General features: G+C 52.8%; 5 protein-coding genes across 5 annotated transcripts; 1 reads left to right on the top strand and 4 right to left on the bottom strand.

The window, feature by feature from the left end:
* Positions 1-498: 498 nt before the first annotated feature.
* Positions 499-1,165, bottom strand: PG998_010628 (uncharacterized protein; the record flags this gene model as incomplete). The annotated part of the gene is made up of 4 exons (XM_066877444.1): positions 499-646; positions 737-779; positions 979-1,054; positions 1,160-1,165. The coding sequence occupies 4 exons, from the start codon at positions 1,163-1,165 to the stop codon at positions 499-501; spliced, it is 273 nt and encodes a 90-aa protein (XP_066726498.1).
* Positions 1,166-3,311: 2,146 nt separating this feature from the next.
* On the top strand, positions 3,312-4,955 carry PG998_010627 (pyruvate kinase protein; the record flags this gene model as incomplete). Its single annotated transcript, XM_066877443.1, has 1 exon — positions 3,312-4,955. The coding sequence occupies one exon, from the start codon at positions 3,312-3,314 to the stop codon at positions 4,953-4,955; it is 1,644 nt and encodes a 547-aa protein (XP_066726497.1).
* Positions 4,956-10,166: 5,211 nt separating this feature from the next.
* On the bottom strand, positions 10,167-10,729 carry PG998_010626 (uncharacterized protein; the record flags this gene model as incomplete). Its single annotated transcript, XM_066877442.1, is given in 2 exon segments — positions 10,167-10,622; positions 10,634-10,729. 2 exon segments carry the CDS (start codon positions 10,727-10,729, stop codon positions 10,167-10,169), a joined length of 552 nt encoding a protein of 183 aa, XP_066726496.1.
* An 839-nt stretch (positions 10,730-11,568) lies between these two features.
* Positions 11,569-12,456, bottom strand: PG998_010625 (uncharacterized protein; the record flags this gene model as incomplete). The annotated part of the gene is made up of 1 exon (XM_066877441.1): positions 11,569-12,456. One exon carries the CDS (start codon positions 12,454-12,456, stop codon positions 11,569-11,571), a length of 888 nt encoding a protein of 295 aa, XP_066726495.1.
* Positions 12,457-13,299: 843 nt separating this feature from the next.
* On the bottom strand, positions 13,300-13,929 carry PG998_010624 (uncharacterized protein; the record flags this gene model as incomplete). The annotated part of the gene is made up of 1 exon (XM_066877440.1): positions 13,300-13,929. One exon carries the CDS (start codon positions 13,927-13,929, stop codon positions 13,300-13,302), a length of 630 nt encoding a protein of 209 aa, XP_066726494.1.
* Between the last annotated feature and the right edge of the window lie 455 nt (positions 13,930-14,384).

The raw sequence follows: 14,384 nt of genomic DNA, 5'->3' as shown, positions 1-14,384 counted from the left end.
ACCCCCATGAACTCTCAATTTATTGTGCATTCTCCCCGTGGGTTGAAATGGTATCATGTTGTTTTGATGAAAGCAGAGCTGCGTGTTCTCCCTCAATTTCGAATATATCTGAAAGAGCCTATAGGAAGGGATAGAGAGGGAATCTCTCTCTCGAACCACACGAAGCGCAAAACAAAGATGACCCGATCAACAACAGCCCTAAACGCCTCTCGGTAACTGAGCGCAATGCATCACAGTTCCTCAACCTCTCTCTTCATATCTTCCGGATTTCCCCGATGCTGCTTGCTGCTTCCGGCCGCAAGTCAGAAAACATATCATCGTTGTGCGCACAAACGCACGCACGCACACACAAAGTTCGTGGCATCACTCTGCTGCAGCAAGTCCGTCATCCGCTCCCCCTTCCCCCAATATCTCGAATCTGGGACTTCGCAAAGTACGCAGCACCCTCCTTCCCCTGCTGGCGCTACGATATGCCGATGATGCTGGCAACACCACCATCTATCGCACGCGCTTAAATAGCGAGCTCGATCCCGCCATGGCTACCGAGGTGTCCATCACCCACTCGCCGACGCCCAGGTACTTCTCAATCCATTTGCTGGCCTCCTTGTTGTCTTCGCCGATGATATTGCCTCCCTGGAAACTGGGTCTGCCGAGTCCCACGTAGGGGCAAGCGTCAGTTGGTTGCTCACTCGTCTCTCTTTGTCTTTTTCTCTTTCGTTCGTTGGGTGTTACTCACGTCAAACCGGTCGATCGTCTCATGCCCGCCAGGACCGTCGAGACTAGAACGAAGCACGTTCGTCAGTTATGGGTTCTCCCTCTCTCACTTCATTTCATGTTCCTCCCCCTCTTGGCCGCTTCCTCGTGCTTGCGAACTCCGTTTGCGCGCGTCGCAAAGTGGACTTGGGGTTTCAAGTCCGGGGGCAAAGCCAAGTGGCGGTCGGGTCGGGGGTTGGTTGGGGAATCGACATCAGGACGTACTGAGGACAGCATCGACGCTGTAGTGAAGTAGTTTGCCGAGCTTTCCCCAGAGACCAAACGTCAGTAAGTTGAGGAACTGCGACAGCGAAGATGCAAAAGTTTCAGAATTCAGCAGCCCAAATCGGCAGCCGGCTGAACCCCAGCCAGCCAGAAGGGGAGAGTGGGATGTCTAGGTACTGACCACCATTCTGAAGGTTTGTTTGTTCTTATTCGTTTGCTCGTTTCGTTTCGATGGGCGCAAAGAAGCTATCCAAGGGAGTCCTTGGTTTCTGATGTGAAATGGAGAATGATGTGGTTGGTGATGATTGAGGTGATGGGGCCTTAACGATCTCCAGGTTCAATCAGCTGCTCACTTTACCGATTGCAGCAAGCTATCATGCGAGCGGTGGGCGGTGGGCACCTGCCTTTAGTGGGTGTGTTGCTAAGCTAAGCACATGCCTGATGGTGGGGTTTAACAGCCCAGCCTCCCCCGAGGTGTGGCTGGCCAAATCTACTGCTCGCCTGTGGCTGGGCGCTGTGGCTATCTCTGTGGCAGAGTGGCTGTTCTTTGGCTGAGTCATCGGGGGAACTCCGGTCTAGCTCTTTTGGCCTCAGGCCATCAGACGAGGGAAAGAAAAGACGCATCGAGGGACCATCCATCCACGCTGGGTTATCAGCTATCGGGGACTGCGGGTCAGCGTTGCCGCATCATCCCACACCCCACCATCACTGGACCACACCTCAGCAGCTGCTGCAGCGAAAGTGAAGCAGATGTTTCCGACGAATCCGCCCTTGACCGCCTACCCGGCTATTCCTGGGCGCCTGGACAAGGGGAACGAAGCGAGAAACACGACGTTGCGTGGATAAGGCCGGACAGCCTAGATGACAGAAGACTGCCCACGGGTGCCATGGACGACAGCCCATTGGCAAGTAGTAGGCCCGAGATTTGGTTGGAAAATGGCGGGGCTGACTGCCTCGCCTGGCCGCTCATTGCCTGTCTTGTCCCGTTTCACTGTTTCGCGCAAAACGTTGAGTTGCGTTGCGGTGCGCTACTTTTTAGCTAAGGTTCCAATTGCGCGCGATAAGCCCATGTTCGCCAAGCAATGGGTAACGGACAGAGTCAGGCGAATGCAGCACCAAGACGGCCCTGGCTGCAAGAGTGCGACAGAATCTCCGGCTAGCCCAGAACGGGTGCAGGAGTCGAGGAGTTGATGGAGCTCCTTGGACCCTTTGGACCTCGAGCTGCGAGGGGTGTGCGGCTTTTCCATGGCTGCTGCAATGCAGTATGTTATCTTATTGGTAAGTCAATCGGGTGCTGGTCCCCGAAATCCGATGTACGGGGCCGGGACTGGCCTGGAATTGCCATTGGCAATTGAATGGATTGGCTTTTTTTGTTTTAGCAGCGCAAATCTGCTGCGCTGCGTTGTTGCCGCTGCTGCTGCCAATCAAAAGGAGGGCAACCTAAGGAAGGCCCTGCCTGCCTGCCCACCTCAGATGAACCAGTAGCAGCAGCTCAAACTGCCATCCCACTCTGACGACCCCTCCAGTACGGGCCCCGACCGACTGTACTGTACTCGCTCCCTCAGTACTCGAAGTCCCCCCTCCCGTGGTACCACTGCACACGCTCTGGGATTGAGGCACTTTCTCGCTCTGTCTCTCCTCGCCTAGGTCTCTGTCTTGTACTAGCTTGGGGAAGCTCCGGGTGTCGCAGAAAAAAGCCAAAGCCAATTCCAGAAGCAGGGTGAGTGAGCAGAAAGCGGGAGGGAGAGATACAAAAAAAAAATTTCCCACTCTCCTGACGGAAAACCCAAGTCAGCTCATCTTCAACCAGGGCCACGAAACAATACCTTACCAAAAGAACCCAACCTTCCCATCCCTAAAGAAACCGGCTCGAAACTTCAGCTGCAGGACCCGCGTTTTGTGTCCTTGACAACAAATCATCAGGTAAGTGCGCATTTCTGCCATTGCGGCGGGGTGCTATTTCGGTCGTTCATCGTCCCTCCCCTCCATTTTTATGGTACCTGCACCCCTCTGGCCACCTGAGGTCGAACGATATATTCCGTATATCGCGAGAGCCTTAAGCGTCCAGACGCATCAAATTTGCCGCTACGCAACCTCACTTCCTGAATCGCCTCGTCCGCTGCCGAGAAAATTAGGCCGAGTAGCAATTATCTGCCCATCATCCCAGTGGACTTGTCCGGTTTCACCCTGTAATACCGCCGACTCTCCCCTCTCCCGTCCCTCTCCGCCTGCCCGGACTTCATATTTATCTTGACGCATTCCCGCCTCAGTTCACCACAGCCATATTCTATTTAGCATTCTAGTTCCAAAAGCTAATCACAACATCCTTCACAATGAGCAGTAAAGTCAGAGTCGATCAAGCAGCCATGCCGCACCACCGCAACCAGTCCTCGGCGAACACCGCCCTCGACCACCTGTCTGTCGGCAGCAAGATCGAGTGGCTCGCCTCCATCGACACTGCCCACCGCCCCGAGAAGAACCTCCGCCGTACTTCCATCATCTGCACAATCGGCCCCAAGACCAACTCCCCCGAGGCCATTAACAAGCTCCGAACCGCTGGTCTCAATGTCGTTCGCATGAACTTCTCCCACGGCTCGTACGAGTACCACCAGACTGTCATTGACAATGCTCGCGCTGCCGAGAAGTCCCAGAAGGGTCGTCAGGTTGCCATTGCCCTTGACACCAAGGGTCCTGAGATCCGTACTGGTAACACCGCCAACGACGATGATCTCCCCCTCGCCGCTGGCACCATCCTGAACATCACCACTGATGAGCAGTACGCCACCGCCTGCACCACCGAGAACATGTACGTCGACTACAAGAACATCACCAAGGTCATCCAGCCCGGCCGCATCGTCTACGTCGATGACGGTATCCTGGCCTTCGAGGTCCAGGAGATCGTCGACGAGAAGACCATCAAGGTCAAGGCCCTGAACAACGGCTTCATCAGCTCCAAGAAGGGTGTAAACCTGCCCAACACTGATGTTGATCTGCCCGCTCTGTCCGAGAAGGACAAGAACGATTTGCGTTTCGGTGTCAAGAACAACGTCGACATGGTCTTCGCCTCTTTCATCCGCCGTGGTCAGGATATCAAGGACATCCGTGATGTCCTTGGCCCCGACGGCAAGCACATCCAGATCATCGCCAAGATTGAGAACCGTCAAGGTCTCAACAACTTCCGCGAGATTCTCGCTGAGACCGACGGTGTCATGGTTGCCCGTGGTGACCTGGGTATCGAGATTCCCGCCGCCGAGGTCTTCGCCGCCCAGAAGAAGCTCATTGCCATGTGCAACCTGGCTGGCAAGCCCGTCATCTGCGCCACCCAGATGCTCGAGTCTATGATCAAGAACCCTCGCCCCACCCGTGCCGAGATCTCCGATGTTGGCAACGCCGTCACCGACGGTGCTGACTGTGTCATGTTGTCCGGTGAGACCGCCAAGGGCTCATACCCCCAGGAGGCTGTCCGCGAGATGTCCGAGGCTTGCTTGAAGGCCGAGAACACCATCCCCTATGTCGCTACGTTCGAGGAGATGTGCACTCTGGTCAAGCGCCCCGTCAGCGTCACCGAGTCCTGCGCCATGGCCGCTGTCCGCGCCTCTCTGGACCTCAACGCCGGTGGTATCATCGTCCTTTCCACCTCCGGTGACTCAGCCCGCCTGATCTCCAAGTACCGCCCCGTGTGCCCCATCTTCATGGTGACTCGTAGTGCGTCCACCTCCCGATACGGCCACCTGTACCGCGGTGTCTACCCCTTCCACTTCCCCGAGGAGAAGCCCGACTTCGAGAAGGTCAACTGGCAAGAGGATGTCGACCGCCGCATCAAGTGGGCTGTGTCCAACGCCCTGTCCCTGAACACCATCTCACACGGTGACACCCTGGTCGTCGTCCAGGGCTGGAAGGGTGGTCTCGGCAACACCAACACCCTGCGCATCGTCAAGGCTGACGTTGAGCACCTGGGCATTGGCCGCCTCGAGTAAAGAATAAAATTAGACGAATCAAAAGAAATGAATGACCTAGAGTTCTGGAATGATCACGGGAATGGAGTAGGCAGCATGGGAACAATACCTTTTTGCACGAAATAATAGACTCATGAATTATTACTACGTTATGGACAACAACGACTCAGCGAATCGAAACCTGTGAACTTCGTCTTCGGTGAAACAACGATGATCGCGATCAACCATTATGACGAACCATGATATGTCCTCAGGTGGATTGTGTGTTGTCCAAACCAGTGCCATTTGATATGAAATTGAGCTGCTAACTTAAGGTAGGAGCCAGATCATCACATACAGAGCTGCAACATGGCCACCTCCTACCTCTGCTTGAACAAATTACTGTCTTATCTACCTTTTGTCCCAAGACCACGTCGCTACTGCACATGCAACCCATTTTCTTACGATGTGAACCCAGTATGTGTAAGTTAAGCGGTAAGTTGCTCTATATCCGCCACTGCTTGTGAGAATGTGACAGTTCACTGGTAACATGCGTATCTACATTTACAGTATGTTATCTCTCCACGTCGCGTCCGGAGTGGGCGCTACCTACTCCATGCATGGTCGTCGTTTGCCATGAATGTTCACTCATCAAGTCCGAGGAGTGGAGAATCGGACTCTCGAACAAGGACGGCATGGCTCTGCTCTCGTGGCATAGCCCATCCAGACATCTACCTCATCCAGGGGCTGCATGGCCAATCAGTGTCAATGCGCTCTGCAGCCACCTTGACGGAACTCGTGCTGCAAGATGTGATTATCGCATCCCGTTTGCAACTGGCACTCCTGGGGTTAGGGCATCAATACAGCCTGGGATAGCGAGGCAATGGCCAGCGGCCTGCAGACCATCTTGGTTATGGCGTGTTTGGCTGCGTGCTCCCGATCCATCTGCACATCCCTTTACCACTTCACGGCCAGATGAAATTGTATGTGGCTGTTCAACCCCTCCCCCAATTGAGTCATCATTATTTCGCACCGGTTGCGAGAGGCAGCTGGCCACACATGCATATACGTCGCTTTGTTTACTATATCTTCATGGTGTTAGTCGGAGACTCTCCAACTTCTCTTCTCTTTGGCTGCGTTTACACTGTCCAACGGTGTTTCGTCGTCATCACTCTAGGCTCCTGGTCTGAAGGGCTTGATTAGTGACCTAATTATCCTTCGTTTGGGCATGGGTGGGATTGATAGACGTTCACACCAAGCCTGCACCTCAGAAACAGGAAACATGCATGAGTCCTGTCTTGTCAACGAAGCCCAACATCCGAACGTTTTCTGTGGAGGACGGCCCCTGGAGAGGTACGGACTGGCTCTACCGACGCAGCAAGTGGGAGTATGATGTTCACTGTTTGGGCTGCGGTGGATGTTTTTCATTGAAAAAGATCAGGCAGATAGGCAGGCTCATCATGGGTAGAAGCATACCTACATACATATGTCTTGGTGCCTGGTTTCAGTGTTCCTGTCGGAATTCGAGCCGGGTTACTTTTTCGATTGGACGTCTGGTATTGGTGGTGTGTCTATTTATTATGCCCACAAGTTCCTCACTGCCGGGCGTTTGTCTCCGTCTTCATGGAAAGATGGGCGTTCACCAAACGGCGTTCATCAAAACACATGGCGGTGTTATTATGCGTATGCCTCAGTGATGAAAGGTAGCTCGCAGTGTTTGACGGAAAGAGGAGACAGTTGGGCTGATTCCAGATAAATATCAAACGAAGAAAAGCGAGCAGAGATCGAAAGAACGTGATGATTTGAGATGCGATGAGAATAGGAAGGGCTTGAGATAGACTTTTGTGTCGGGTATAAATCAGTGGTCTTCTCTCTTCTTTTCTCGCCATCCTTCTCATCATCCGCAGCATTCATCACACCCTCCTCACCTCTCATTCTTCTCACCTTGACCATTCATTCTGACATTTTCATATCCCAAGCTCAATTTTCTAGCTTTACATATGGCACTTCATGTTCCATTCCAGGCCAGCAGACTACCTTCGCTGCTGACATGACATGCCGCCTCTAGTCTAGCCTATGTCCCTCTCAACCACATCCCTTACTTCAAAACTATCAAGGGTATCCGGCATTGATTCATCATCCAAAACCCTCTTCTTCCAACTTGATCAACAATGGCCATGATCTTGATCAGCGATCGGGTTCCTTATTCATCAGCTGGGATTGTCATCCAACTCATTGGTTCCATCATAAAATTCCAACTACTCTTGCCGCTCTTTCTATCTTGGCTGAGTGTTCGGCTAGGTTCACCATATCAAGAGCTATGCACCCTGGTCCGAAACACCGAGTCGATACATCAAATCAGAACACCAGTCGGAGAGTCAACCATGTCAGCCTCTCGGTCAACGCAATCCTCGGTCTGGTATTCATGCGCTCTTAAAGTCAACTAGGTGATAGCCGAGGAAGCTTGATCTGTACACAGGCCCTCTTCTAGAGCCTCCTCCTTGTGTATTTTCCATTATTCCGCTTGAGTACCCTCTCTTCTCATCTGCACACCACAACACCCGTTTGTTGGCTTCGATGTCATTTCAAACGCCGCTCGGTGCAGCGGGAGACCAAGAGAACAGTAACATCAGCTTACAACACACATCAATACGAATGACCTGTCTCTTACCCAAACCACCGAGAAAGATACTCTACTCGAATGCTTCTCACACTATCGTGTATATATATCTACCAACCAACCACAATGTTATCTTCTCTTATCTATCGCTGACTGGCTCAAAACTCTTCTCCGGCTTTGAAGCCCCGTCGACCTGAGTTTCGTCTCGCAGGCACTTCAATATGCCAGTTCCAACAAGAAGCCCTTCAAAACTCCGAGGCTCCGAGGAAGGAGGATACCAAGCTTCTGAACAAGTCTCTGATCTCTGCAGAACATACCGGAAAACCCATGGGCTCTGGGTAACATGTGTTGTCAGTGACAATTCCCGCGGCCAGAGAAGGATCAGCACTCGCAGACATGCGAGTATTGGCGCTGTTAGCCCCGTCCATGAGAGAAGAGAAAAATCGGCTTCCAACCCTTGGCTGGGCATCAGACATGACCTTGGATACCTTCCTCGGGGGTTTCGAGTGATCGTCGGCCTCATGAAGATCCAAAAGTTTTATGGGTGTGACCGTCTCTAAGGAGCTCGCGACTTTTGGGTCTTCAGCAACTCGGCTATAGACTACGTCTCTGACGCTATTGGCGTAGTCAGCATCTTGAATACAGAAATGACCAATAATTCGAAGAATGTATAGCACAGGAATTTCGCGATCATGGTATGCCAGCATCCGACTTGAGATTCCTGCTGCTTGTAGAAACGCACTCTCGCGAAAGGTACGGAATATCCTACCCTGCCGTTACCTAAGTCCAGACCTCGACGTCACCCATTGCCATATTGGAGGCTTCCATCTTTGCCCAGTATGTCACAAGGCTACTGCGTGTCAATCATCTTTTTCTAGTGATGAGCACAACATGGGCCGCTGCGAAACATACTCTTCCGGCTCCCGGAAAACCCCTCGGTCAAAGAAACGGCCTAGCTTCACTCACACGGAATGAAGCCAAATAGGACAGCCCCTGGATCAGTCTTCTTCGCACCGACCGGATTTCATGATTTTCCCCTCAGTACCATCACCAACACAGTACCAACAACCTTATATTCAGTAGCCTTCTCTTTACGCAAGCACTTAGGCTAAGACTGCGACTATGAAGTTTACGTCAATCCCGCCGCGTCCACGGCAGAGGAGGTTATATCCTGCTATATATATCCTAGTTCTACTTTGGCTCCTCATTCGACGTGAGGTTTTCGGTGGCAAATGCACGTGCTGTTTGCGGATAGACCAGAGGACATGCAACGTCACCAAGTTGCACCTGGTGGTAGAGGCCGTCCAAAGGCGAGCCCACAGCAGCAAGGTAGAGTTCGGCATTAGCTTGGGAAGCGGCCACTAACTACCGCAGCGTCTAGCATTCATGATCCATGATGAAAACGAGCATGGCCGGAAGCGCAGAAGAAACCTCTTGTGATAGCCAAGGCTTGTGAAGAATGGCGGTTGAGCTCCAGGAGGACATCAAGACCAAAAGGAACTCTTAAAAATTCACGAAACGAAACTGGTCAGTCAGAGGCACGCTAGGCGGGCTGGGTCTCGCAAACAATCCCAACACGTGTTGCGACGCGAAATATTCATCCCACAGTCAGGTCATCGAGCAAGGAACACCATTCGAACAGTGAAAGTCCCAACTTCTCGACGAACTCACGAAGGACATGACCACCATCTACGGTTCTGCCGATCATAGATAGACAGCCGACGAGCGTGCAAGATTGCGAATACTTCAAGCCATTAAAATAGTATTGCACAAGCTATTTTCATTCAATAATTCGGTCTTCATCCTCACTCGAGCTTCCTAAAGGATCTTGTTGGACTGAGCATCCAATACTATACGACACAATAAGTGACGGGGACCCCAGTGCAGGAAAGGAATAACGTACAGCCTTGGGTCCTTTTAACCGAGTGGAAAGGCACATAAGCCTCCACAAATACAGAGCCGTCTCGATCTGACCCTCTATTATTCCGTCGATCCATCCCTCAGTCCATCGTCTGTTCCCCAATCCAACAGGCTTGACCAGGGCAGATTCCTTCGCCATGGCAGCAAAGAGACGCCTTTCGTACCGGGAACTAATCATTTAACTGAACCAAGCCGAACTGATACACTGCTCCCTCGTTGAACGGCGGGGGTAAGGCCGAAAAGATATTATTTGAAGACACAAGGCTGCGTACGAAGTGCAGATGGAAAGTGCGTGTTGACAACACGGGCAGGCGTCCTATACGTGGCGTTCACTACTACTAGCATATTACACGAAAAAAGAAGGAGATGTCCGACTTCTGTCAATCCACACAGAGAATAGCGCGTGCAAACCAAGCAATGGAGAAGGCAAAAGTGATGGGAAAAGGATGAGCAAGAAACAAGCTACGGTCACGGCAAGAAACACCGAAGAATGATCAGGCTTGTCAATCTTGCGACAATGGTCGCTATTTGCACTCCAAGGACGACGACAACGACCCTGCAGTGGAAGGTTACGATGACGTCTCTGGAATGGAAGAAGACCAGCTCGGTAGTTTTGAGTATCTCGTAGATAGCCCGTCATTTGATCATATTAAGATTGTGGGTTGGAGTTGGGCCTTGACTCCCCGATACGAAGAACACCACAACAAGGAACACTAATCCATATTGAAACTAACGACCGTGTATACCTTCTTGCTCTGCGATGGACAGAGGAGGGCCAGCGAGCGAGCGAGCCTTTCTCTTTCGGTGCCGACAAAGTCATTCCCGTTCAGATTCCCAAGTGCCGTGTCGCCTCGCGCCCTTTTCTCCGTCCATGCCTCGTCCCTGAAGAAGGGCAACAGCTGCTCATAGGACAAGCTCCCCCCAGGGACAGCGTGGCCCCGGATGAAGACGGCGACGCCATAATAGCATGCCCCGGTAGTCTCCAAGACGTCTGCCTTCTCCATGAGGTATGCATCGACAGGTGTCTCCAGAAGGCGACACAAAGCGCGGGCGTTCCACTCGGCCTGTTCGCGGTTTCTCACGTAGAACAAGAGGCAGTTCCACTCGGCCGAGCCGTTCCAGCCCTTCCCCACCGAGTCCGGGTTGGTGTCGAAAGTGTACGGCGTGGCCTCCCCCAGACCCAGAAGAGGGGCGAAAGGGGATCATCTGGGAGTGCGTGCCTCCGGAGCAGTTCGAAGTTGCTGATGCTTGAGAACTCAATCGCTTCCTCGTCCATCCTTTCGTGTCGATCGTGACTCGCGCTGCGATGTCTGATATAGCTTCTGGTTGTGGTCCAGTCTCTGTTGGCCGCCGGTTGATCTGGGGAGAAGCAGACAGAAAAGCCGGGCTCCGGGGCTTCACTCCTGGTTTAAATATGCCTTCTAAGCAAACTTTTTCTTTCGTCCTTTGTTCCTAGCCAGGAAATCACGAGGGACGAAGTGGATCCCGTGTTTGCTTGCGCCATGTTACTTCTCCACTTGATCCTTTGTTCCCGCTAGTTACACGAAGGCCGAAGGCACTGGCGCGGTCCGCCCGCCGTGCCGGACGTTTCATCCCGTCGGCCCTGGTACTTTGCTCACATCCGGATGTGGCTGAGGGAAAGCCATGAGCAGGAGACAGTGACAAAACGGTCTGAGACGTGTTACCACATCGTCGATTCAACCAACCAAACCATTTTCAATAAGGAGCATACAAGACAACTCTAGTAGTCAAGAAGTGCTGCAACTCCTTTACCAAATGTGGGCTATACCCCTGAATTTGAGCCATTGAACCGCGTTAAGTTTACGCTGATTTCCTAGAAGATACAGCAGGTATTCTCGATCAAATCAATTTATTTTAAAATGTCTGCTATCTGCTGGATCAAGTGTATTCGAAGAAAGGTTAAAATTGACCGTCGTCAACAACAAATCATATAGTGCTTGTCTGCCGCTAGGATACGCCGTGCGACCAGAGCGGGCATCTTTATAGTCGTTCAAAGTCAAAGAGAACTCGATCTAGCTTGGTTGGTCATGCTTGCTTCCCTGAAGCGCAAAGAAAATGCAAGTGAGGTCCTCGGAACTTTTCCTTGGCTCACTTCTAAAGATCATCATCCTCGGACAGAGGCTCGGGCTGAGGCACGGACTCAGGTAGGGGCCCCTGACACTTGCAGCACCGCAGGCCAACCAAATCTTCGCCGTGGGGGAAGGGATACCATAGCTTGCCCATGGCTATAAATCCCTCATAGTTGCCGCTATACTTCGACATGTTGATCTGCAAAACGGCCGACTGCCTCGAGGCGGCATCTTTGGCATAGCAAGAAGCGAGGTCCTTGTGAGTTATAGTACTCCATCTCGTCGTCCGGCACAAATACTCGGCCAGATTCCAATCAGCCACGCGCTGCCCGAAGAACAGGTTTCGTCGCTCCTGGAAAATATGGTCTCCAAAGTGATACATCAACAGTACGTCGTAGAGCAGCCCCATGGTGAGCCAGGGGGAGCTCATGAGCACCTCGCAATAATTCGGGATGGTCCATGTGCCAAGAGAGGGAACATCTTCGGACTTTAGCTTCACACAAACCAAGTCGGTGATGGGTGGGCCGCCCACGGTCACGCAGAGCCGCCGCCAGCTCGCCCCGGGTCGTAGATATGGCTCCCTCGAAGCCTCCGTTTGCGCCCACGGGAGGTCCCGGAGCATGGCGGAGAGCCTGTGCAGTTCGGACTCGACGGGGCCCTCGCCATCGATCCGAAGTTTGGGGTCTAGTTTGTTCACGATCGACGCGAATTCGGCGCGCAGGAAAGGGTCGAACTCCAGCTCGCCGCTCTCGGTGGGCTGTAGATGCCGGGTGCAGAAGGCGATAGTCTCAATCAGGTCGTGGAACTGGGAAGAGACGGCGCGGGCGACGATCAAGGTCTTCAGATCGATATCGCCGAGGGCGGTGAGGATCATGCTCACCACCTCTGTGGGCAGTAGCGCCGGTTTTGACATCTTGCTTCACCCTCGTAGATCTTTCTGTGTCTTCTTAGTAGTCGTTGGGTTGTGCGATTTCCTTTATAGCTGTAGACTGATTTGAAGAGAATGAAAGACAGTGAATCGACGGTTGTATGCAACATAAACAAACAAACAAATATTCAAGTCAGCTAAAACGCGTGCCTGAAGCGATAATTAGTAAGCGCATGCTCGGCTACTATGGATATACGATAATTGTGACACAGCCCCTCAAAGCTACCGATTCGGATAAAAGAGCCGGTTACAAGCACTCACGTGATAGACTAATAGGGGTTTTATATTGTAATTAGGAAATAATATAAATAGGCTAATACTTCTAGAAGTGATGCGCATGTTTGTGATGCTGTTGAGTAGATTGCAATTGCTAGCATCCAATTACTCGGAATATGCGGTAACGGTAGTGAAGATAGGGGCAGATCTCGTCCCGCAACAATCCCTGAAGAGGAAGAGGCATATAACTCACCAAACTCTGCTCCTCATAGTCTCGACTTTTGTTGCGTATAAACTGATTGACCAGCAAGGGATGGTCTTACTCATATTTCTCTCAGTCCTCCCAATAGATCACGATACTTCCTGGGTTATCACCCGAGGCGTTAGTGTCTGTGTCGTCAACTAGCTCATTGTCTGGAAGCTCTCATAGGCCAGAGAATAATGTTTGGCAGTATACAGGATGAAAATAAATTTGGCAAAAATCTTTTATAGGAAAGACTAAAGTATATAAATAGGGACCGTCTCATGTGTTTAAGAGTGGACATAAATCTATTGAAACTATCTACTTTTGCCTACTGCCTCTCTCCTTTCTGTAGAGGAAGCAGAAGTCGGCTACATGCGCAACACCTCGGGCACCTCCATCCCCAAAAACAGCTTCATGACCACCATGGCCGCCAACTTGGGCTCCATCTTGATGCCGCCCCTGCCGATGCCCATGATGAGCTCGAGGCGGTACTCGTCGAGCCGCGGCGGCATGTCGAGCGTCGACGTCTCGGGCTCCCCGCGCACCGCGCAGCCGCAGCGCTTGTCGCGGTTGGTCGTCTCGAGCGTCGAGGTGGGGTCGGCCCGCTCGCGCAGGCGGCCGTGGTGGAAGACGAACTCGGTCCGGTCCGGCTTGGCCCAGAAGACGGCGTGGCAGTTGGTGTCCGGGTTGCCCACCACGAGCGTCGGCTCGCCGTTGAACCGCCCGTCGCCCACGTCGAACACGAGCACCCGCAGCTCGTCCTCCAGCTCCGGCGAGAGCGTGCGCGACGGCCGCGGCCGCGCGGGCGAGTAGTAGCTGCCGGCGCTGCTGCTGCCGGGGGTGGTCTTCTTGGTCGGCGTCGGCGTCCGCGGCGCTGGCGGCGTGCGCAGTTGCGGGAACTTGCTGCACTTGCTCTTGAGGCTTTTGGCGCTGTTGCTCCGGGCGAGGCGCTTGGCGGCGGAGGGGGTGGCGGTCGAGGAGCGACGGCTGGGGATCATGGTTCCTAACAACTGCTGCTTGAAGATAACTGTTCGTGACTGCTGTGTGTATTTAGCTGATTCTGTGGGTTTCACTGAGTAGAGGCTCACCTGATGAGAGTTGTTGCGCCGGGCTAACGGAATCCTGGTTCCCCCAGCGTCGGAATCTTGGAGCGTTTGATAGCATGGCGCTGCTTTAGTAGGGTCGGCACAAACAAAGGCAGTGTCTCGTGGCCCTTGCCCTTGCCGTGCGGGCTTGTTCGGGAGGTCAAGACATCGTATAAAGGCATGAAGGCGTCCTGGTCCCTCATCAAAGAGATCCCAGTTTCATCGTCGACGACAAAGGCATCATCACCACCACGCCACATGGGCAGACGGAGAGGAGAAAAGTCCATCTCGCCCAATCAAAACAAGCGTTGAACTTGAAAGGAAATGGGCGAAATAACAATGCCAATGTGACGACGGCCCAGCCCGTC

Source organism: Apiospora kogelbergensis (genome assembly GCF_038363985.1).
Source record: "Apiospora kogelbergensis strain CBS 113332 chromosome Unknown utg000007l_segment0_segment0, whole genome shotgun sequence".
NCBI lineage: Eukaryota > Fungi > Ascomycota > Sordariomycetes > Amphisphaeriales > Apiosporaceae > Apiospora > Apiospora kogelbergensis.
This window is presented reverse-complemented; position numbering and strand designations above follow the sequence as displayed.